At 34.7% G+C, this 26,744-nt stretch overlaps 1 protein-coding gene across 10 annotated transcripts in view; it reads right to left on the bottom strand.

Annotated features, from left to right (window-relative positions):
* Positions 1–19,720, bottom strand: part of LOC101736960 (FERM, ARHGEF and pleckstrin domain-containing protein 1) — a 71,568-nt gene extending 51,848 nt beyond the window's left edge. For 8 of the 10 annotated variants that reach the window (XM_012697354.4, XM_012697355.4, XM_062672747.1 and 5 more), the window contains exons 1-3: positions 19,428–19,701; positions 18,753–18,930; positions 15,345–15,496 (exon numbers count right to left, since the gene is read on the bottom strand). In XM_012697354.4, the coding sequence (XP_012552808.2) occupies positions 15,345–15,496; positions 18,753–18,831 (231 nt within the window). In that variant the 5' untranslated portion in view covers positions 18,832–18,930; positions 19,428–19,701. Of the gene's footprint in view, positions 1–15,344; positions 15,497–18,752; positions 18,931–19,427 lie in introns of all 10 variants that reach the window. The other 2 variants (XM_062672746.1, XM_012697351.4) reach the window with 2 other exon arrangements.
* Between the last annotated feature and the right edge of the window lie 7,024 nt (positions 19,721–26,744).

The raw sequence follows: 26,744 nt of genomic DNA, 5'->3' as shown, positions 1-26,744 counted from the left end.
AGAGTTTAAAAGCTCTCGTCTGGCAAACTAGAACATCAAAAAATGTTGATACGGCCCCGCATCATTCACGTTCGAAATGTCCCTTTTCGTTCGTATGTCGTATCACTCTTGTCAGAGCGGTCGTGGTCGTCATCCAGCATCATTGCTGTGGGCAGATATTATGCACCTCACGAGCAATCACCACTCCTTAAGGCTTGTGGTGAGTCTGGTACACTCATGCAAACAGCCGCCAACTGCCGACTTGATCTGGTCGGTCCATAGCATGGGCAGCCTTCTACGCGATCTGGTGCCTTCTACTTAGTGCCCCTAGCTAACGACAAAAATTAAACATTTTTGATCCTATCAAAATATGTCTTGAACCAAACTGCATTGAATTACTTACTTTTGACACAAACAAAATTAAAACAGTTCAGAGAACAGTAAATGGGTCAACACAAGATCAATATGTTATACTGATACCGAAACAAGTTGTGTTCCCTCTTAGGAACGCTACCAAATTTATAAGAGGAGCATCTGATGTACGTCACATTTGCATAGTATTGAAAGTGGTATTTAGAAGATCCTGCGTTTTTCCATAGGCATTATTTTAATCACTTGGAGCAAAGGCGAATCTTGTCTGCACAGATATTTTTTCGAACTATCTTGATTTAGCCGAATGAAATTGGAATGTCAAGATCATCGAATGGAATCTCAAACATCATCGGCGTATACCAATAACGAGAGGATATTAAGCGCCCCATAGGAATCAAATCGGTGACCTCGAGCGGCGACCGTTAACGAGACTTGTGCACCGAGCCGCGACGAGGGGACGCATTGTCTATTTATAATCACGTATCCATTGCCACACACAGGTTGACATTACTCTGTTGGGTGATCACGTAGGTAAGCCAAATAAAGGACGTGGTAAAGATTTTTATTGTAAGCTAGCTGGCCCGGCAGACTTCGTAGTGCAATTCAATCGATAAATAAAAGACCTCAACTTTTGTATGAAATAAACTTAAAACAAACAAAAGGAATCCGTCTGACGGGGGATATATCAAAGGAAAAACAAAATTGTTATTTTTATTTAATTCCGTGCATTTTCATATTTGTCTTCTCTAGACTTCCAATAATAATTCAAGACCAAAATTAGCCAAATCGGTCCAGCCGTTCACGAGTTTTAGCGAAACTAACGAACAGCAATTCATTTTTATATATATAGATAGATAGATAGATAGATTTGCAAATACAAAAGTACCAGTTTTGAAACAAATAATGCCATTACTTAGGTAAATCTTATTCCCCCTTCTTTTCACTCTAAAATTATTGTTTCAAGTAATTATGTACTTATCGTATTCACTTTCATGATTACCAGCGATTTCAAGAATTCAGCCACTCATAACATCTTGGCAACACATTGCACAAATTCATTTTTATGCTCGATTATGTATATGTATTATGTAATACAACCTAAGCCACTGTTTTCGCGATTCGCCTTAGAACCTGTACGTAAAGAATTACCATACGTACAAACCTTCACTTCAAGTAATGAAACGAGAAATACCATAATTTAGCCTTTGTTTATTCTGTGGTATTGAATTGGATATATGAACAATGGAAGCGAATCGTTATGAAAGATAATACTCTAAAGATGGAAAATTTACTGACTAGGATTTGTCTTCATCATCATCATCATCATGAGCAGCCCACAGTCGGACACTTTTAGCCTTTTCGTATAGTTCACAGACCTATCTACCGTATAAAAAAACTGTTATGTGTCTATAGCTTTAATATTTATTTATAGATTTCATTTGATATAGTTCTTAAAAATTCAACTTCATATAAAATTTTACACGAAAATGTTTTTACTCGTTAATTCAAAATAGAATTTTTGCACACAGCAGATTTTGGTTTGACGGCGACAACATTCTTTTATCAAAACATGTGAAACATGCATATTAACTCCAAGCCTAAGCCATTGACAAGATGCATAATGTATTCGACTCTTACAAGCATAGAGTTGATTTCGATATTTGTTTGTTGTCAAATTAAAACCTATTCTATATTCGTATTAATCTGAAATGTTTTTTTTTATATGATTGAAGGATTACTAGTGACCTTGAGGCCATTCCAATTTCACTAGGACAGGCGGGCGAGCAAAGGCTCAGCCAGGAGAGGTGGGATTTGATAACAGCTGCCCGAGCGCCTTCGAAGGAGACCTAACAACTCAAGAGCAAGGGCACTACCGGATCGTAATCACGACCCGCTAAGAAAATACGGCGAGAAACTCAACGGACTTATCTATGGGTTAACTTGCACGTCAAACTCTTCGTCGAGTTCGACAAGTACGGTTACCAGGGTCCCTAAGTCTGCTCCTAGTGTTAAAGATTAAAGGTTTGCAAAGGTTTATTGGACCTGATGGATCCGTAAGGACGTGTATCTGAAAAGTATTTTACTTTATTCGCATGTAAGGAAAAACTTCAAATACACAACATAAATTTGAATTAATATATTCGTCTACTTTACATAGAGATGTGTGCTTATCCTAGATTTTATTAACCGTAAAATTATAACAATAAAATATCACCACAAAACAGAGCAAAAGAGACGACTATTCTTATCGTAAACAATTAGGCCAACCCGTTTTATTTTTGCTTATACATATTTATTTATGGACTCTTAAAGCTATGAAAGCGTGACGTCACTGTCGAGTTTTCCAAGGAAAGGCGACCTTATTCGGAATAGCACAGGGTCGATTAATTAAACTACTTCTAAGAATTGCTGGTTAACGAAACGAGAAAATCTTGAGAGAGTTCCTTGCAATTAAAATTTGCTTACGTCACCTCCAAAAACAACCATTTAATTTAATTAGAAGAAAAAAATCAGTATAAATTTCGAACATCCCCTTTACGATATGAAATGACCCATATCAAGATTTGACAGTTTCGGGTCGAAGATATTCTATCTGTATGATAGTTCAATGATAGTTAAAATGATAATGAAATTGAAATTATTTACTGAAGTCTTCTACCTAAACGGATTTTTCTGATTTGCCAACGAATTGCAAACGTATTCAAAGTTTCACGAGTAGCAAAGATAAGCATTGTGTCGGCTCAACTGACACTAATAAATAAGTTGAGTGCAATAGAAGTTGATTTTTCATAATCAAATCTCTTTTTGAACAAACCTACGAGAAATTTATAACATTTACTGGAAAATGTATGAACAGAAGTTGTGTGAAATATGTACTATTTCTAAATGTGGTGTTTCTCTACAAGAAGAAAGGAGCTCATTTACTAACTCATTGCAAGTGATTAGTCATAGACCGCCACCACCACCCACCGTGAGACATGTATGCAAAGTCACTTTTTTTTTATACAATACATTCAAACAGGAGTAGGGGTCTGCTTTGCAACTGAAGAAGGTAACCAGTAGTTTCTAGAAAAAACTTGTTCCAAATCCGAAAATTCGAAGCATAGTCGAATAATGCGACGAATAAAATGTATAGTATTTACATTTGTATTGAAATTTATTTACTCCCTCTAAACATGAAGGCTAAAAATTATTAGCAGAATACGTAGGAAAAAAAAAACAAAAACTAGTATAAATCACGTAAAGCAGCATAAGGAAGGAGAACAATGGACTCATTGGAGCAATCAAACAGCCTGGACGAGGCTTACTGATAAAATCTGGCTGTGCGCCAACCTTCGCTACCAGAGCCGATAAGGGCCGACACGAGCAAAATCGCAAATAGCCTATTGTACGGTTTTTAACCTACTGAACGAGATAACTACTCAAAATTTAAAATAAATAATAATTGTAAATAGACATGCTTTAACAAAAACAGACTTCAAATAAAAAAAAGATATTCCAAAACAAATTAATATACACTAAATAATACAATAATACAATACAATAATCATCGAAATTGGTTGGCGTGATATTGAGTTATTGAGTTATTCATCTATTTGTCGCGCACGTGCTTAATGCAAATTTAAGACATATGGTGTTCTCATGGATACCATTATCAGAATTGGACTAAATTGAAATGGGACCACACGGGAAGCTTTAGCTTTCTAATAAAACGAGAATGATCAAAATCGATTGACCCAGTCAAAAGTTATGAGGTAACAAACATTAAAAAGATACAGTCGAATTGAGAACCTCCTCCTTTTTTGAAGTCGGTTAAAAAGGGTTAAGAGTTCTCGTTCAAGAAACCGCCAACAAATAATTTAATGTTTACTCTGATATTGAATCATTAAGAGCACTATGCAGGTATGGGTAATGGCGAATTGTTAGGCTGCATGGTTCGTTGATGTGTCTTTTATTTATCGATTGAGGCACTACGAAGTCTGCCGGGTCAGCTAGTCACTGATATAACTTGATTGGTGTGAAAACTTAATAGAAACTTTGTAACGATATATTTAATGTACAATCAAGTTATGTCTAGAAAAATAATCACGTGACAACCCTAACACGATTTCTCACAGAAATATAACAGTTTACACGAATCGAATACCTTATTAATATTCCTTTTACAGTACCTAAAGAACAGTAAAGAACAGTACCTAAAGTTCTGGTTATAAGATTGAAACAAATCGAATGCTACACGTTACCGTATTATCGCCGAACAACTTCGGACGTAACCTAATCTTATTGGTGTTGTTAACTTTGTCTGAATCTCACCGATTTAAATGATTACTTAAATATTGTAAATCTCTCTTAAGTCTTTACGTCATTGTCTTAGGATCGTGACTGCATTTTTATGTTTTTATTTATTTTTATTGCTTAGATGGATGGACGAGCTCATAGGCCACCTAGTGTTAAGTGGTTACATCTACAACTCACTTAGGTTCGTTTCGGACTACATTCTCTTAAATCTTTTACATTCATTTAACCCGGTAATTATTGATGTTTCTAGAATTTTTTCTTATCTGCGACCGAAGATTTGCTACACAAAAAACGATGTCAAATATTAAAAATATAGGACAGAGAATTGAGCTAGTCGTAAACGCGACCGTTACTCGTGTAATCAACAATTGAACATCGACTTTACACAATCTTCATCTTTCTAGATGTTTTCATTTAATCTGGAATACAACCAGCGCTATAGTAATAATACGAAAATATTCTAGAAATCGACCGATTCGTCCGTTGACCTCTCGAACTCCCCGTACGTGATCCGTAGTATCGAAACTCCCGCTACCGATATTCAGCCAAATGTTAAGTATAGAATCCAACATCACAGGATGTAAACCAGCCAGAATACATATTGCATACGTTTCATCCGGCATACCGTTACGAGACGCTTGCGGAAAAAGAACGTTTCGAATTTGGAATACGCGTATATTATATTATGGATGTGGCAGAAAGCATTATCTATCTATATATTAATACGTGAAGCAAAAACTTTGTACACATTTTTACGAAAATTGCGCGGACAGAGGAGCATGAAATTTTCGACACTTATAGAGAATATAGAGTGCAGAATGCCAATTTTTTTTTAAAATTAAACATTAAATATACATCAAATCAATAATAAAAAAAACATTACAAACACTACCATGTATTTGAAACACACACATACTCTTTGTTTATTATCAAACTTTTGTTATTGCTTATGTGTTCAAATTGAGAATAGGTTAATATCGTTTATCTTTAATATTATTTGTCTATAGTCTATAGTCTTGGCGAAATCTGTGATTATATAGTCTTTGACAATAGAACCATAATCATGTTCAAACTTATAATTTCAATTCATTATACTCGAATTTCGACTACTGTGGGACCACTAGTATTTTATTATTTCCTTTAATTATACTTATACTAGTCGATAATCAGTCAAGTTTATCTGATTGACATTCAAAATGTAAACGGAATAATCCCGAAGACCAAATGGGAAGAAACTTCTAATCTAACATGGACCTAAATATTATTCATACACTAAGCTGAGCATATGTAGGCACTAATCGTTTTGCGCGACGACAGGCTACAAATGCCCTCTTCGTGCACTAAACTCGACTGTGATACTTACAAGAGTATTACCATCTATAGCTCGTTCTTTTAGAAAAACCTAATACCCTCTGTTACAATTTCATGCACGGCAGCAATGTCGGAAAACAATTTTTTTACACTTATATTTCGTATATCTATAACTTTTTGTGTTAAATATAAACAATACTCTTGGTGCTTTTTTATTTAGCTGACGTCAAAGATGACGGTAAGGCGGTCGTCGGAGCTCATCATTTCCACCAGTCATTACTATTACGTAATCGGCATTTCGATCAGTGTGCTTAGTGCGAGTTTTTTAACGCTCTCGATAGCGTAAAAGTTAAGTCAAATTTGTATGGAGTTGGAATGTTTGCCTATGTTTGCCGCCAGTGGCACTGTTCGAGCTGCATACAAATCTCAGGTTACTTTTACGCTATCGAGAACGTTAAAAAACTCGTAAACTAAGCACTCGTAAACTAAGCACACGTATATTATGAAGAGAGAAGACATCACAACGTAAATTCTACGATCTACCGAACAGTACGAAGTCAGTATACATCCTTTACCACATCGTGAAGTATTCGGAACGAATCGTAATTGATATAGATATTAATTGAATCAGAATAATGTTTTTCCTTATATTCAAGCTTGGTCATCCATCATTGTTATGAGTTCTTTTTGTGTTACTAAACCCTACATTATGGTATGCTGTTATATTGAGAAGCAAAATTAAGATTTAGTTAAACTAGATATGGCTATTGTAGAAAAACAATAGAAGAAAAACACAACGTACTTGAGTAATACAGAAACAAAAGCGGATGACATCATTACTTACTGTATATAATAGGATGTATATATGTATGTAAATACGTAGTTCTAGTTTTAATATTGAACTAGTCGATTGTTCTCAATATTACAGAAATCGATGTACGTTCTAGATTCAGAAATGTTAATTTATTAATAAGTTGATATAACTGAAATCTAGCTACAATTTCTGATCAAGACATGGTCGTTACCAAACTAAATAAATACCAAAAATTATGTACCATGTACACTTTTTCGTGTTTACTGTTATCTGTTAATATTATATGTGTATATACCTTATAAATTTCTTGCCTTATTGCGAATGGTAAACATAACTATTTTTACGGTTCAATCTGGAACATTTTTCTTTTTTTTTTATGTTTCGAATACTCTACAGTTTTCAGTCACGGTCAAGAAACTCACGGAAATCGAGAGATTAAAGTTTATGAATATCTATATATTAATACGTGAAGGAAAAACTTTGTATCCCTTTTTACGAAAATTGCGCGGACGGAGGAGTATGAAATTGCCCACACTTATAGAGAATACAGAGAAGGAGTGCAGTATGTTAATATTTTTTTAAATTATGCCTAAACAATACATTAAATTAATAAAAAAAATATTACACACACTACGTACCATGTATTTCACGCACACACGCATGCATACTATTTATTTATTGTCAAACTTTTGTTCTTGACGTCTGTGGTCAAATTGAGAATAGATTAAATTTTGTTTGTCTTTATTATTATTTTTCTTTGGTTAGTCTTGGCGAAATTTGTTATTATAGAAGTATAATATTCTTTGAAAATAGAATCATAATAGTGTACAAACTTATAATTTCAAGTAATTAAAGTCGAATTTCGACTACCGGGCGACCACTAGTTTTTTATAATATTCTGCAAGGGTCATTTGAGTCGTCTATTATCAAAGGTGGCAATCTGTGCATTTGGACAAAAAAATGTTATTGATATGTCAATACAGATTGATTTGAATATAATCGTCTCCTTCAAAGAATACGGTTCAAAACCTGCATTAAATAAAGTATTAACTTAACCTGTTATTTATCTAAGATGTCGTTCAGAAGAGTTTTGTGACTGCCAATGGAATACAAAGTCAATAATTCGTTTTTCTGATTTACCAATAATTGTCCAAAACTCACATTGCCGGCTTTGATAATAGTCGACTCATTTTTCGTCAATATCTCAAAGCGTTACGATTTTTGGCTCACACAACATTTATTTGTTCGACAGCGACGTTATCTAAACTAATATCTACAGTGGTTTTTACGGATGTTCCGTTATAACTACTAAACCATACATCCGAATGACTTGAAACTTGGTATCCATGTACAATATACATGTACTTAATGGATAGGCTAATATTTATATGAGTGTTGGACTCCCTAACAATAATGACAATAAATAATAATGTTAATTTTAAATGCACAGCGAAGCGGCCGAGTACGGCTAGTTTTTAATATTATTATTTTAAAATGTTCATTATTTTTATCGTAAAGAAGCTAACAAAAATTCGTTAAATAGTTGATTAGTTCGCTGCTTCGTTTCACGTTTGATGTGAAACTTTGAACACGAGCTAACTAAATTATTTCAGAGCTGGTGCATAATTGAATTTCATATGAGCAATTTCAGCTAACCCCGTACGTAAATGAGGTTCATTCTAATTTATGGCATCCTTAATAACTAGTATGATTCTGTGAAGCTAATTTTAAACATTTAGGTGTGTTAAAAGTATGATTGACAACATGATAGACTTTATTTTTATATATATAAAAATGAATTGCTGTTCGTTAGTCTCGATAAAACTCGAGAACGGCTGGACCGATTTGGCTAATTTTGGCCTTGAATTATTTGTGGAAGTCCAGAGAAGGTTTAAAAGGTAAATAAATATAAAAATGCTCGAAATTAAATAAAAAAACAATTTTATTTTTCCTTTGAGGTGTCCCCCGTCGGACGGATTCCTTTTGTTTATTTTAAGTTTATTTTATACAAAAGTTTAGGTCTTTTATTTATCGATTGAGGCACTACGAAGTTTGCTGGATCAGCTAGTTTAAAATAAAATTAATTTAATTATTTTTGCTTTACAAAGGTATGTAATGAATAAATTCACGAGATATTTTCTTTAGTTGCAGAGTGAGGTACAATAAAGCTGAATTCATCATACCGCATTAAATAGCGCCCCATCAAGAGCTACCTAGCGTACTTTGTGGATATTAGTGATGTCGATTGATGCCTTATAAAGACTTCGATTGAGGCCAATTGGACTTAGTTGAATTCTATGCTTTGAAGACATGGCTTCGTGCTTATATTGCGAATAAGTACCCAATGTCGTGATGCCGAATTCCATAGAGCATCTTCTTAACCTTCCGAGAGTAGTGGAATTCTTAGGGTAGGTATTCATTCGTCTTGACTCGAGTTCTATGTCTTATGTGATTACGTAAATTTAACGCAAATGTTATTTCTTCACTGTTGAAGTTATTCGTGAACTTAAATACGCATTTCATTAGATAAATTGGTATCTGCTTGTGGGATTTTCAGCAACGACAGACTCCTTTATTTTATTTTTGAAGCTACGTAGACTTCTTTGACTTCTAACGTTGGGAATCCTTGACAGAGCGAAGTTGCACTAGAGGTCTTCTGCTTTACAAAGCACAGAACCTTTCTAGCAAGTACTACTCCCAATACAAGGCAGAGACTACTTAGTGCGAGTTATTTCCATTTGACGCTGTAAGAAGGCGTTCGAATTGTTGATCAGACACCGTCTACGGATCGTTTGGAACAGTTTTCTGGGCTTTTAAACCTTTCGCGACTATCGGTGAATATGCTCAACCGCCACAAAACGTCAAAATTTTACAGCGAAACCTGCAATAGCGAAAGAGCTAAATCATATTCGCAATTATTGAACTCAATTATGTCGATAATTAACCTTAAGTTATATAGCTTTAAAGGTTTTTTAGAAAACACAACCGATACCCGGAGACCAAAGCGACAATAGCATACTTTATCTATACTAATATTATAAAGCTGAAGAGTTTGTTTGTTTGAACGCTCTACTTGTCCGATTTGAAAAATTCTTTCATTGTTAGCCCATTTATTGAAGAAGGCTATATATAGGCTATATAACATCACGCCACGACCAAAACAAACGGAGCACCAATAAAGAATGTTTTTTTTTCTTTCGCAAATGAAGTCGCATGTAAAATTTAGCATTATGCCAAAGTAATTATTCTACGCGGACGAAGTCGCGGGAAAAAACTAGTTGTTAATAGTGTAATCTAATGTAATAAGCCTGTTACATTAACGTTGTTTATTCGACAAACTGAATACGAAACGAGATTTGATTGGATCGCATTAAGCAATTTAGTTATAGGCCGAATCTTTTAGAGCAAACAGGACATTTATGCTGCTGCAAGCTTGTTGGAGTTCATACATATTTATCATTCCACGAATAAACAAGAAGCGTTTAATGAAAATTAGATTACTACGTTCACGATTTTTATTTCCATTCCTTTCTTTCGTATTTTATCATTAACATAGTAATATTATATTATCTATATATATAAAAATGAATTGCTGTTTGTTAGTCTCGCTAAAACTCGAGAACGGCTGGACCGATTTGGCTAATTTTGGTCTTGAATAATTTGTGGAAGTCCAGAGAAGGTTTAAAAGGTAGATAAATATGAAAATGCTCGGAATTAAATAAAAATAACAATTTTGTTTTTCCTTTGATGTGTCCCCGGTCGGACGGATTCCTTTTGTTTGTTTTAAGTTTATTTTATACAAAAATCTAGGTATTTTATTTATCGATTGAGGTTTTACGAAGTCTGCCGAGTCAGCTAGTAAGAAAATAAGTTTACACTTCTTTATCAACAAGCTAATTGAAAAACATTAAGCTTCAAGGCTCTTCTTCCCCTAACGAAATGACATTCACAAGCCGGTACTGACTGGTCTAGTGGTTAGTGACTAAGGTACCAGGAAGTTAAAGATCGATTCCCGATCTAAATCAGTTTCTTTCGTTCGTTTCTCAGGTAAACATATACAAAATTTCACTTCCCGTGTACTCATCACAGCTCAGGACACGATTCCGGTCACCGTCCGCGTCGAGACTTCTTGTGAGTCCGCGCGGGTAGGTACCACCGCCCTGCCTATTTTCAGACGTGTAGCAGGAATGCGTTTCTGTTTGAAGGGTGGGGCAGCCGTTGTAACTATACTGAGACCTAAGAACTCATAACTCAAGGTGGGTTGCAGCATTTACGTTGTAGATGTCTATGGGCTCAGGTAACTCTTTAAAGAGTCGAAAAAAAAATTTTTTTACAGATTTTTTGGATAATTTTCTGTCTAGCTACGAGGTTAGTTATTACACCACAAGAAAGAGAACGACAATAGAACAAAATGGTATAATAAAATTAATGAACGTAGCCAACGACCTAGATCTCTCAGAGAGAGGACCCCGAAAATCCGAAATAGGTCCCACAAAGCCTACAATGATCGGACAGTGTGGATGGAGGTCGTACGTGCGGATACCGTGACTTAGGATTTTGTCGGATAACAATAGATCCTCGACAAAACTTGCGAGGCGAGAGAATCCTTGTAAGACTTTGCCTGCTAATGATAGTTTAGTTACGATTGAAAAGTGGAAGATGGATACAATGTGAATTGTATTTCGTTAACAAGATTTCATTGCGATATAGTGTTAATTGAATGCATTTTGTCGTAAACATTCTTTGAAGCTTCTATTCCTCGAAATCCCATTAGAAACTACGAGAAAGGTATTCCTTCAAAATAGAGCGTCTTGCTACCTTTTTTATTATCACTTCAACGTCATCAATACTAGGTTCACCGTAAACCTCAAGTATATAATGACACAGTGCGAGGAATCACTCTGAAGAGGAGCTCATTCCAAATTCGAATGGTATGTGAATGTACAAATTCTAGTTAGTAGTAAGGATTACCTTAATAAATAGTAGATTGTCCAGAACAGTTCACATTACTAAAGCTATCCGTGTTGTGTTTGCTTTAACAAAAAGCACCAATTCAAAGAATACGGTATCACTCGATTACGCGCAAAAATAATTGTTTCTTTTTTTGTGTAATGTGTGGTATGTTAAATTGTAAATCTATATATTAGGTAATACGTGAAGAAAAAATTGGTACCCCTTTTTACGAAAATTGCGCGGACAGAGTATGAATTTTCCACACTTATAGTTTACATAGCGAAGGAGTGCAAATTAATTTTTTTTATTATTTGTGCATAAAAACACATTAAATCCATAAAAAAAACATTACACACACTTATGTGTATTTGACACGCATATATACTCTTTAGTTTACTGTTAAAGTCTGGTGAAATTGAGAATAGATTAATATTGTTTTGTTTTCAATATTATTCATCTTTAATGTAGCCTTGGCCTATATTTGTTATTATTGAGGTATATGATAGTCTTTAACAACCGACCCTTAACAAAGTTCAAACTTATAATTTTAGAATTATGTAATTATAGTCGAATTTCGACTCCCGGGCGACCACTAGTTAACTTAAATATACTAAAGATTTTCGCAAAAAAAAAAAACAACACACTGTAACGCAGTATTGAATACCAAATTTTGATTAATTTACTTGTAAAATTAACATATCTAACGAAAACAAAGTCGATTTTGATTCATGAATAATTTATCTGAATACCTACGTGTAATCTTTTTGTCTAAAACGTTGTTTTATTAAGCGCTCAAGTTTGCGCTTCGACTACGACAAGAGGTCATTTACACCACCGACAAACTATGTACTTAGAAGAAGCACACGAGTTACCGTTGCATCCAGGGACGTCTTAAACTAGGCTGGGGCCCTTGGGCACACAAGAATTTGAGGCCCTTTTGGAAAGTAAAAAAATCGAATTATAATAACATTTTTTACTGAGTATGACCATTTATTATAGGTAATCAAATACAGTATGATATAATAATATTAATTATATTAGGATGCTGCTGGTTTTTTGGTTACGATTACGATAATGGTTTCTTTCGGGATTTCTGTTGAGCAAAATATTTCATTATATCTTTAAAGTAAACTTTTTGAAGGATATCACTTTCTATGCCCATAATTGACAAATTACTCAGCCGTTCTTGTAACATTGTTGTTCGCAATTCATTTTTTATTCTCTTAAGCTACGAAAATGGCGGTCTCGACTACAATTGGTAACCAAATTGTCGGTCCTTCGGGGCCCCCTGAGAATGGGGGCCCTGGGCACGGGCCCCGTGTGCCCTTATGGTAAAGACGGTATTGGTTGTATCACCAAAAGACATTAAAAATTCTTTCCTGAGACTAAAAAAAAAGGTCATGAACAATCTAATCTCCCGTTGCGAGGGCAACGCGTCATTTCAATTAAAAACGTTATCAAAAGTCAGATAAGGCGCGCAACGTCCACATTACTTTTATGTCGCGTGAGATCAACACCTCATCTCGCGACGGCTGATTGAACTCGGTTCGTTGACGAAAAGATAAAAGCGCCTGGAATTGGGTTCACCTCGTGCTTATAAATGAAATATTATATGTGTTCACTTAATCAACTATTTTAAGTTATTTTTTATTGCTTAGATGGGTCAACGAGTTCAAGCTTATCTGTAGTCGGGTTGTATCTAGAATCCATAGACATCGCATCTTTAGAATTATAGAGACCCAAATAAAAAAAATGTGTTTTTTGGAAAACATCGAATAAAGTGTTGTTATGTTGATACATTTAGTAAAAGGACGAGATTATCGAAAAGTATATTTAAAATATTGTGATATTTTAATTCCTATGACTGACTCCTGTGGCTGACTATGGCCGTGAGCTGCCACTAATAGACACAATTTAAAAAAAAAATGCGCTGGTATATAACATGTAATATATAACAAACGAATGTGCGACCAATTTTGGGAAAACATTTCGTTAAATAATACTAACTAGAGGTCCCACAGTAGTCGAAATTCGACTATAATTAATTGGAATTGTAAGTTTGTACACTATTATGATTGTATTTTATACTTCTATAATCACAAATTTCGCCAAGGCTACCAATATTTAATCTATTCTCAAGTTGACCAGACGTCAAGAACAAAAGTTTGCAATAAATAGTATGCATGCGTGTGTGCGTCAAATACATGGTATGTAGTGTGTGTAATGTTTTCTTTATTGATTTAATGTATCTTTTATGCATTATTTAAAAAAAATGTTAGCATTGTGCACTTCTTCTCTATATTCTCTATAAGTGTGGAAACTTTCATACTCTTCCGTCCGCGCAATTTTCGTAAAAAGGGATACAAAGTTTTTGCTTCACGTATTAATATATAGACGTTGTAGGTTAGCAGCTAGATATAGTAGAAAATAATCACAGATTCAATCTTATGCGGTTCTGATGTTAAGGGTTACTCGAAATTTATGAATATTGTTTCCCGCTTGTGTCCAGGTATCAGATCATTCAGTTGCCTCAAAGACTTCTCTCACATCCCATAACTCTAATTTCTTTATACCGTTTCTCATTTATTTCGATTCAATAGAAGTCCACATTTCTGGTCTATTCTAAGTAGATCGATGAAAATAAACTCGAGTGAATCGTTAGCATCAATCATCATCAATCATGCGACGCTTATAAACCCTTGCATCTCATCGTGACGAGCGCTTTAAAAAGACGCATGTAAACGATGTAAATTTTCACACATTTCGTGGACATTTTATTTACTCTGCTCATTTTTGTTGTGACATCGCGATCGGAAATGCACGATTTGATTAAGTTCTCAAACTATAAGTATATATGTACATAACTATTTAGTTATATCATAGATAAATGTCCTAATCCGAATCCTGTGGCTCTCCCGTTAACAAATTGGGGGACTTGTAAGCAACGGATACACCAACAAAACTATACATCTTCTTTACTGGTGGTAGGACCTCTTGTTAGTCCGCTAGGGTGGGTACCACCACCCCGCCTATTTCTGCCGTGAAACAGTAATGCGTTTCGGTTTGAAGGGTGGGGCAGCCGTTGCAACTATACTGAGACTAGAACAGCGGTGGGCAAATATTTTGATAATCGGGCCGGGCCACATTGCAGATGAAAATTTGACCTCGGGCCAAGCAGTTTTTTTTTTCTAATTTTATATTGTGCGACTATTATACATAATGTAATTGTTCAATTATCATAATAATTATATTTTTGAATAGGAGGCGCTGAAAAGAGCGGTTGTCCGGGAGAAAATTTTGGCTCCCACCGGCCCTGATAACATGTATCAATATTGCTTAATATTTTATCTAAAAAAAATTATGCATCAAGTTATGTTAGACAAAAACTAATATTTATGTTTTTAATAATGATATATACAATGCTTCATTGGCCAGACAAAATTCTTTAGAAACTTTAGAAAAAATACTTTAGAACTTATATCTCAAGATAGGTGGCGCGTTTACGTTGCAGATGTCTATGGGCTCCATTAATCACTTAACACCAGGTGGGCTGTGAGCTCGTCCACCCAGCTAAGCAACAAAAAAAAAAATTAAGTCGCAAAGACTATCGACTCACCTGTATTTGAAACATTGATATAGTGTCATCTAGCATCTGAACTCTGACCGCGAGCATCTTGCCGCCCTTCTTGGGGGTCGCGGGGGGCGTCCTGGAGCCCCCGCCTGCGCCATCCACACCGGCCGGTGTACTGGCCGAATGGTGCATGCGGCCTGCGACAATTATAAAACGGATTAACACTAAACATACCATAACGGGTCAAATGACCCATTTCGAACTTTTGCAGTGAAAATTCACGCATCATCTTATTGCTTTTGCGCATTTTTTTTCTTACCAATTAATCTACAGTTATTATACTTGTCTACCCGCTATGGCAGAAATAGGTACCAGTAAATATTGGTATGATTTGGGTTAAATATCGAAGTAAACTGAAATATTTAAATACTTATCGTATAACATCAGATTACGAGACACTACTTTATTTATGAACATAACACAAATTATAAGGAGATAAAAAAATCATTGAAACAATTAAAAATTATCTTCTTATCTGTTTTATCGGTTTTTATTGATGCAAAATCTTTATATAGCGTTATTCAATTATATTTAAAGAAAGAAAAACTTTATCTTTAAATCTACGCGTGATTCAAGGCTCTAGCACTATTAGATATTTATAATTCATTCATAATCATCAGGTAAGTAGTATGGTGGCTGAACTATATAAATATCAAATAATATCGCAGATTCCGGACGGAAGATCGCAGTGTCCGGACACTGTATTGAGTACCTCTAATAATTCCGGATCCCTATTCATAGAATCGTGGGCAGTCCATGGGCGACGGTAACCACTCACCATCAGGTGGGCCGTGTGCTCGTCTGCCTACACGGGCCATAAAAAATAAAAAAATCTAAAAAACTTGTTTATTTTCTTTGATAAGGTCACTAACACCGAAATTTTATCTATACATTATATCTTTACATTACTTCGTGCATCTACCTAATATTGTTCCCTGGGTGTGGTCGGAAATGCAAGTAAGAAGGTATTCACAGGTGAATGGGTAGGTACAGTGTTCTATTAGTATTACATCAGCGTAGAACGATTTCCAACTGCTCTTTAGTGATGGTAGAATGTAGTAACAAGCTCTGGTAGGTACCACGATGCTGTCGATTTATGCCGTAATTGTTTTCCCCCTACCTATGCTGAGAAGCTATTTCAGCTTCTCCTTGACGTGTAGGTGCGCTCACGGGGCTCTAACCGGGAGTGTTGCTAACATTGGCCCTAGCAAGAGCAGTGCTTCGCAGAATCTACCACCGGATCGGAAACGCGACCCACTGAGAAGATTCGGCGAGAAACTCAGTGGGCTGGTCGTAAAACACTCATGCATTGCTGTTTGAATACTATGTTAAATATTATATGTAATTAAATGAAGCCTATAGACTTGACTTTTCCTTATATACTCTGTAGGTAGGAGTTACTATTCGTAACGCTGGCATAGTCCTCTAAGGCTACCAGCAAAGGTAGAGTAAAAAAATGTTATTTATCAGAACGTTTTTAAATCACAGTTACGTCTTCTCGCATTAAAACTGTATAATCTCAAAACTTACTAATTTTACTGGAGAGTGTTTTAAAAGTTTAACATGTGATATTTTTAATATTAATATTCTTTGCAACATTTACTTTTCATTTTTTAACCGTTACATTATCTGTTTTTTAAATTAAGATAAAATTATGTATTAACACTACGCTCTTTTGACAGTGTTTATGAGAAATATACCGGTGATACCAAATGATTCCGCATATTCACTCAATTTCGAATATTTTTGGAAATTGTACACTTTTAATACGAAAAGACGAGTTATCAGGGATAAACTTTTAGTCTGATGATATAGTGTTATTAACATATGCATACCATAATTGATAGCGGTAGGTACCGGCTTGGCTGTGCCCCTGGCACTGCTGACGTCTATGAGTGACCATAACCACTTCCCATCAGGGAGCTGTAGACTCGTCTGCTTACATGGGCATTAAAAAAAAATTAAGTTGGAGTGTTAACTGAAAAAAAAGTTACCTATTTAAAAGCTCCAGTAAAGTGTTCGAATTTTTTATTCACACACACATCTACAATTCACGTCAGTGGGAGTTACTTAGCAATTACTTGTTTCATATCTAATTAACACAAATCCAAACAAGTCAAAAATAATATGATGTCATAAAATTATTATTCATGGGTGTACACAATACAATGTTTGTTCAATGTATATGAATAACAGCAGAGATGACAAATCATTGGGATTAAAAGAAATACGAAATAATTTGGCAGTGTTTCACGGACCATATTGTGCGGGTTTGCACTAAGAGTCTATTATACTAATCATGTCTAAGTTCTGGACGTCGGGCGTAAGAGTGCAGGGGGGTCGTTTAGTGCGTGCGGTAGGGCCCTAAAACTTCTTTTCTTCTGGTGGTGGGACCTCTTGTGAGTTTACTGGTGGTAGGACCTCTTGTGAGTCCGCGCGGGTAGGTACCAACACCCCGCCTATTTCTGCCGTGAAGCAGTAATGCGTTTCGGTTTGAAGGGTGGGGCAGCCGTTGTAACTATACTTGAGACCTTAGAGCTTATACCTCATAGTGGGTGGCGCATTTACGTCGTAGACGTCTACGGGCTCTAGTAACCACTTAACACCAGGTGGGCTGTGAGCTCGTCCACCCTCTTAAATGTTAAAAAAATAATGAAATAAAATCAGAGAAACAAAACCACAAAAATATTTGTTTTGTTAAATGTTAAATATTTTATTGATCCTTATAAGCACATCTTGTAATGACTTGAATTGTGAGGAAACCATTTCGTTAGTAGATTTAAACAGCTTAAAACAAGCAAATAATGTAGGTGTGTGAGATACAGTTTTTCATTACAGATGCAGCAAACATTTGGATACTTAAATAATGTAATGGATGAGATTTGCACACCAGCATGGTCACATAATTTTACGAGTTTACAAGCATATCATATCCAATGATTTAGGTCAAACAAACTTTACAATGTTACTATCCATTCCCTGTCTCAATCAATGTTTTTGTTAAAAACATTTCATATTGAGAGTCTGGCTGTACCTTTTTGATTTCATGTGTTTCCAGCACTAATAACATGGCAGAAATCTAAATTTAGACCAGCCTTTTTGTTCTTTTTCATTTATAATTTTAAGGAGGGTTTTAGTTTTATAAAATCTTTAATTTTCGGTAATTATAGAATAATCATAAATTTTAACCTTTGTTTTGCTATGATATAAAAAATATTTAACAACATTTAGTCAACATTTGAATAAATTGGAAAGATTTACAATGTAATCCTGCATAACTCATGAAGTGCATCTAGAACTAGTTATTTATTGATTAAAATGTCTACAATGGTTATTACTGTAATAGTATATAATAAAAAAATTAAATCAACTTTTTTTAAATAATTGACTTACCAGGCAAGGTGTGATATCCTATTGTGGACAGATGTCCAGTGGAATTGCAGCTTCCCGGTGGTAGTTCTGAGTCCATCATACTGATGCCTTTTGAATTTCTTTGATATAAAATATCACTTTATCTGTATTTGAGTTCATTATGTTGCATGGACTGTTCATTTATCTTTTTTTTCAGTACCTGTAATTAGGTAAAGGAATTTTATTAAAGGTAATTCTGTAGTTAAAAAAAAACGCATTTAATAGCTTTGAATACTCCTGATTCAGTATAATTGCAGGTTCTTGAAGTGTTGCCTTATTTTGCAGATAACATTTGAAAGATATTGGAAATATATATAAAAATCTTGTATAAAGCTTTATTTGATCCCTTGCTAAATTACTAAAAAGACTGTTACGATCCTCTTGAAACTATAATTCAAACCTCCACTGTCCTTAGAATTCAATTAAAGACTCTTAAGATGCAAGTCGGCGTCGCCCTACTTTAAACCCCTAGACATAAATAGTTAGGTTGGATGCAATAACCAGAAAATAGGTCAACGGAGGTGTGCCCGGTCGCCGCGACAGCCGCAATGGCACCCCGGAACCAATTCAACACCACTGCTATAAAACATCTTGACGACACAAACAACTTAGAACTTACAGAGTTTAAGGTGTTAGCATATCTGTAATAAAACTTACTTTATGACTACACAGCAGAATTTCCAACACAACATAAGTTTAATTCAATTTGTTCATTGCACGGAGTCATCGATTTAATAAATTCTTAATTATACGTCCAAAAATAATCACTGAAATACATTCACTATTAACTCGGATTTATATATTCATTGCAGACCACACAAACGCGCACCTTATCACCTAATACGTTCGCGTACTGCTTTACAAATTTACACACCCACCATGTCCTTGGCTGCCATATTTATTTACTTTTCTGTACTGTGTTGCCATAACTTGCACACCTATTCAATTTCATTCATAAGATATCATAGACGTCCTTTTTTTGTAAGGGTTTTTATGACCTAGTAACTAAGACCTTTAGGTCAAGTCTTATTTTAATTTGAATGAAAACGAAATGAAATGAAATGAAATGAAATGAGATGATATGGGATGAAATTTAATCTCAGTAAAATGGTGGTCATTTAGTAAGACTCTTTCGTTGGACTTTTTGGAGGATCCCAAGAAGTTATATTCAGCGCCTTTGTTTCATTTTTCTACATTTGTGGCTAATTAATAAAATTAAATGTGATGTGTGAAGATGTGATCATCTCATCTCATTTCATTAAATATATTTTTTCTAATATCATTTTAGTCGATTCTTTCTTTTTTTTTATTGCTTAGGTGGGTGGACGAGCTCACAGCCCACCTGGTGTTAAGTGGTTACTGGAGCCCATAGACATCTACAATGTAAATGCGCCACCCACCTCGAGATATACCTAATGAAATACGTACTCAACAAATGTTCACGATTGACTTCCACGGTGAAGGAATAACATCGTGTAATAAAAATGAAACCCGCAAAATTATAATTTGCGTAATTACTTACTGGTGGTAGGACCTCTTGTGAGTCCGCGCGGGTGGGTACCACCACCCTGCCTATTTCTGCCGTGAAGCAGTAATGCGTTTCGGTTTGAAGGGTGGGGTAGCCGTTGTAACTATACTTGAGACCTTAGAACTTGTATCTCAAGGTGGGTGGCGCATTTACGTTGTGGATGTCTATGGGCTCCAGTAACCACTTAACACCAGGTGGGCTGTGAGCTCGTCCACCCATCTAAGCAATAAAAAAATAAAAAATAAAATAAGTTCTAAGGTGTCAGTATAGTTACAACGGCTACCCCACCCTTCAAACCGAAACGCATTACTGCTTCACGGCAGAAATAGGCGGGGTGGTGGTACCTACCCGTGCGGACTCACAAGAGGTCCTACCACCAGTAAAAAATTATAATTCTAGATAATAATATTTTTACTTCAAAGCAATGTAAAAATATAAAATTAATTAATAATTGAAGATTTGAATAAAGAGCAATAATAAAGTTTTTAAAAACTATAAAAAAAGCCAATTGCCATACAGAAAATAGGAAGAAAATCTTTGAATCTGTGCAGAACCTAAAGTAAAAAATGTAGACGGATTTTTGGCGGGAACACGAGGAGTGAATTTGTGTGATTTGTTTTATTTAGTTTATTTAGTATCTGCACAAACGTGGGAAAATGAAAGCCGCTAAACATAACTTCTCGAGATCCTCCAAAAATCCACTGAAAAAGTCTTAATAAATGACCACCATTTTATCTCATCTCGTCTCATTTCATGCCATGTTTCATATTAATCAACTTCATTTCATTTCATAATATCATTTAACATGTAAAAAAGTTTTCATTAAAATTAAATTAAGATTTTACTTAAAGGTCATACTCACCAGATGATAAAATCCCTTAAAAAATTTTTCCCTCGTCTATAATCTATGTTGATATAGATTATACACTTAATATGTATGTATGAACTATGAAGTAGATTGATGATCTAGGCGGGAACCTTCAAAAAATTTGGGACGGAATTTGAGAAGAGGGCCAATAAAAAAATTCATATCCTTTTTAATTAATTTAATTTGATATTCTGTAGATATTGTAGCATATTTTAGTTTATAACTGTATATATGTTTAGTTTATAATTGTATATTTTAGTACTTTAGCGTAGATAGTATGGAGTTGGAGGCGGGAACGGATCCCCCCGATCCGAATATTACTGAGGAGACAACTGATACGAATAACTCAAGGTTTAGCCAACCAATATTTTTCTGTGATGAGTTCGACCTTTCCAATGTATCTGAATTTGTCAACGTTAAATCGAAGAAATCCCAAAAAAAGAAACAACTTGTTAATTCTTTTAAACCAAAGATCTCGGACAAACAACTTTCGTTGCGCCCGCTGCAGCAGGCTTTGGCGGGAAATCTTGCAAATAACGTAAATAAGCTTATAGTGCCTCCTCGCCAAATTGTACAGACCTCACCAGAGCCTATTTCAGCGAGTCCTTCTATGACACCATCTGAGACCCCAATGGCTGACTCTGTTTACAGAAAAAAATACACTGAACAGGATCCTGGCCCATATATGGTCCATGTTACTTTAATCTCAGATTCTAATAGTACTACATCACTGCACCCACTTAAATTTGGAAATTTTCTAAAGAAAAGCAATCTTGGTAATATCTTACAGGATGGAATTAAACGAGTAGGTCGTAATCGCCTGGCAATAACTTTTAAAACACATAGTGATGCCAATATTTTCATATCCAACATGTCTATGAATCCATTGTATAATGTAGTGATTCCTACATATAATATATGTAAAATGGGTTTGATAAAGGGTATCCCTCAGGAGTGGACTCATGAGGACATTGTAGACAATCTGCAAATCCCAGAAGGCTATGGACAAATTATCAAATCCCGTAGATTAAACAGGAAGTCTGTCAACTCAGATGGAACTTCATGGATTCCTACTCAAACTGTGGTCTTGACTTTTGACGGACAGTCTCTTCCCTCTAGAGTGTATTCCTTTTTTTCAAGTATTCCAGTTGAACAGTATATTTATCCAACGGTACAATGTTTCAATTGTTGTCGCTTTGGACACACTCGTGTTCAATGCAGGAGCAAACCTAGATGTAATAAATGTGGTGGAGAGCACAGCGGACTGGCTTGTAATACTGAGACTTTTTCTTGTGTTAACTGTAGAGGTGAACATATGGCTACAAACAAATCTTGCCCTGAGTTTAGTAGACAAACAAATATTAAAAAACATATGTCTCAAAACCCCATTTCATACCAAGAAGCCTCTAAATTGTTTCCTATTGTAAAGAAATCATATTCACAAATAACATCATCTATTCCACTATCTGCCCAAAGTTTAAATGATGTAGATAGTTCAAATTCTGTCTCTTACAAAAAAACTGTTATAAAGAAGCCTAAACAGGCATCTATTTTAAATAAGGGTTATGACAAATCAGAATATAAATCATTGATCCGCAGCATTTCATTTGATGAGTCTCAAGGTAAAGTAGGTTCCGCTTTGCAATCCAACAAAGAAAAGGATACACAGTTGCCATCTTCTGACACACTAAATAAATTGTTATCCACACTTATAAATATTATTGCTAATTCAGAACTACCAGAACACGTTGCTCTTTCACTTATAAATAATATTTCACTATCAATTTTCAATATTTTTAAATATGGACAGAGTCCTCCAGTGGAACTGTAAAAGCATAGTTCCTAAAAAACATGAAATTATATCTTTAATTAATTCACATAATATTTTTTTACTAGCCATATCAGAAACTTGGTTAGTTCCAGGTTCCAATTTCCGTATGGCCGGTTTTAATATTCTCAGACATGATAGACATGATGGGTATGGTGGCACAGCCCTTTTAATTCGTAATAATCACAGATTTTCTTCTTTGCCAATCCCAGCTTTTAACTCGGATATTTTACAAGCAGTGGCTGCCCGAGTAGGTGAGGTAACATATCTATCTGTGTACATTTCAGAAAAGGATTTATCTGTTCTGCCTATACTAGACAAAATCATTCAATCATTACCCAAACCAATAGTAGTTCTAGGGGATTTCAACGCTCACCACTTCTTATGGGGAGCACCCAACGATGATGGCATGGGAAATGGCTTAATGGAGATAATAAATGATCATAATCTTTGTGTTCTGAATGATGGGTCCCCCACTCGTCGCCCAGTTCCGGGTCAAGCCCCAAGTTATGTTGATATAACACTTAGTTCAGCCAGTTTGTCTTCACTGTTAAACTGGGAATGTTTAACGCTGTCCTGTGGCAGTGATCATTATCCCTTATTAATTTCCTTGCCCTCTGGTAAAACAGGCACTTTTAATCCACTACCGCCGTTATTTAAGTTCAGATTAAATAACTATGATTGGGAACTGTTTAGTCAAGAAGTCGAATCGAAAATTATGTCCCTTCCAAGTTTATCTACTCTTGATGATTATAACAACATAAACAAGGCGTATGATAACCTTATTACGGCATACTTAGCAGCTGCAGATAAACATATCCAGGGGGGTGCAACTCCCATACAAAGGAAAAGAACATTCAACTAGCGTCATCTTTAGGAACCGGCGAGGTCATTTTTGAAACGTTTTGGCCTTAATGAACTAATAAACTCACTAGATGGCAGATACGAGTTCTGACTCAATAAAAAAGGTTAGCGTACTTTAAAGCAGTGCTTCCACTTTTAGGGAATTCTCCCTTTTTTAGGGAAAAATAGCTGATATTTTGGATGATAAAGACAATTTAAAAAATACCAGGATTTAGGATATTTCGGGGTAAAAAGCAAAGCCTATACTAGTAACTATTGTGAATTTTAAAATAAACGGTTTTTAAAGTAAAACACTGAACATTTTATTTTATGGAGAGAGAATGACATTAAGTCGAGTTGACAAGTAAAAGAATAAAACAGAGTTGTGTATAAAAACTATTAAGAAGGTTTGATTCAACAGTAACCCTCTAGTAAAGTAAATCATAGATTAAGCCACTGCTTTTTTCTTAGGGGTTCCCCAGAATCCCAATAAGTATAATCCGCCAAACTTTTATTTACCTATTTTCGTTGATGTCACCAGAACTTACTTGTATTGTAATATACAGGTACTTCATGTACCATGAAAGATTATCATGGTAATTTCATTTACGAAAACCTTGTAATTGTCATTTCACTTTTGCTAGCAGTTCCTTCTTCAAAGACTGAGGTGGAAAGATTATTCAGTGTTCTCAAATGTAAAAACTGACAAAAGAAACAGGCTTTCTAATGAAACCCTGAACGGCTTGCTTCATAGAAAGTTCCCAACTTTGCCAGCAAACAATTGCTCAATTTTAGAACCGAACAGTGTTAGGTTGCGTGCAGCAAAAGAATATAAAAGTAATGCGTCGACTTCCTTGAAAATTCTAATCCTATAGATCTATGATCTTCTGGGGGCGTTTATATTATATATACCTACATTAAATAATATACTGTGGTTTATTTTCTGTATTTTATTTATGCTTTCTATATAAAGGATTTATGAAAGTTGTCTAGGAAATTTTAGGGATAAATTCAAAAGAAACTAGGGTAAAATGTGTTAAAAAAAACTTAAGTGGAAACACTGCTTTGAAGTTTTCAAAATTCCAGGGCCGTAAAACAATCTCAAAAAAAAAAAAAAGTTTTCAAAATGTCGTAACGATTTAATTTTTTAAATCGTTTTTTTTTGGTCTTGGTGTGAGTTATTTTACGTTGTAGTATTAATTTAGAGCATCATTTAGCTTTATGAGAATATTAGACGATTAGACATTGAGAAACTCTGTTTTGAATTCTCTTTAGACATAACTTGGTTCCAATACTTTTTTCTTCGTTAGCGTTTCGTAAGCCTGTGTAACTATTTTCGTTTCTTACAGAAAGTTTATTATTAAAAATCAGCATGCCTCGAAGATCGAAAATGAAATGCTATTTCGGATGCCTTGATAACGGTGAGTTTACACTATTTTCCCGGTATATTATTTGCTAACAGAATTATTATTCATAATATAATTAAATGAATTAGCACCAACTAATGGTCCTTCCTATTTCTGCTGCCTAGCTATCATATATGTTAAGTTTGATTAAAACAGTCGGTGTTAAGTCTCGTACTATCACACACACACCTCAGATAATAAAATTGTCTCGAGTGGGTGGAAGTATTTATGTTTTGCAACTCAGCGTATTATATGCTTATTGTCAAGTGGGCCCGAACTAGTTTTTTGGAATGATCAATCAGTCATGCTTTCCTGTTTAAATAAAATACAGCACAATTGATCTCACATCCAAAGTTAGATGATGACATTCACATTTTGTTTCCTGGTGTTTGATAACCAAGTTACACCAAGTGGCCTGTGACCACGTTCATCCTTCTACCCAATATAAAATAATGTTTTTATTTTTGTAGACAAAGGTTTGATAATGACAAAATTTTATGGAAAAATTATAAGGAGCACTAAAATGTCTGAAACATGAAAAGATTGATGCACTATATTTGAACCAGAACGTGTTATGTAATATATTAATTTGTAAGTATGATTACATTAACACAAAAATTTTTCATGGTCGTATTTTTTCAATATTTGTTACATACTTAAGATACTTTTGTTTCTCCGTTTCAGAAGAGAAACTGATTCAGCAAGGAATGTGAACTCACAACGGATCTTAATTTTTTTTAAATATGTTTATAATTTATAAATTAATAATTGAAATAGTTCATAAGAACTAAATTGATGCCAATTTTGTTTTAAAATAGGTTGTTTAGTTCTTATAGTTATACTATTACGTTTGAATAGTTGTAATTAGTAAGTTAGTAATATATGAAAATACTGATATAAATTTTTGTAAATGAGCTTTTGTAAATTCTACGAGAAGATGATTTTAATTAATGATCAAAAGTCAACGATCTTCAAAAGCATTATTTGCAATTATTTAGATTAACTGTGGAATATATTTGCTAACTTGTGTTTTCTGTATGAGCAGATATAAATGAAAATACTCAAACATGATTATGTTTCTTACATTTTCATTATGTGAAATCAATATGCTTGTGACTGAGTATATTAATAATTTATTAAAACTTAAGTGATAGACAGCAACCCCTATGACACTGCTGAAGTTTATAAGCATTGGTGACCACTTATCATGAGCCGGGTTGTGTGCTCGTCTGCTGTTGAGTGCAATAAAAATTTTCGAGACCCTTTCTATTATTTAGATGTAATATTAATGTACATTTAATTTGGATTAAAAGATAAATTTACATTTTATGTTTGCATGTGTATGTTTATAATTCATTTGCATGTAACGAACATCAGTTTCTTTTGTAACAAAATGCAAACTAATGGTTTGTAATGAATGTAATTAACTTTAAGATGATTTTCTTTCAATCTGCTGTTTGTTTCATATAGTATTACCAAAGCTAAAGCATCCGAAACGTCA

Source organism: Bombyx mori, chromosome 15, assembly GCF_030269925.1.
Source record: "Bombyx mori chromosome 15, ASM3026992v2".
Classification (NCBI taxonomy): domain Eukaryota; kingdom Metazoa; phylum Arthropoda; class Insecta; order Lepidoptera; family Bombycidae; genus Bombyx; species Bombyx mori.
The sequence above is the reverse complement of the archived record's forward strand: the minus strand, read 5'-3'. Positions and strand labels throughout refer to the sequence as shown.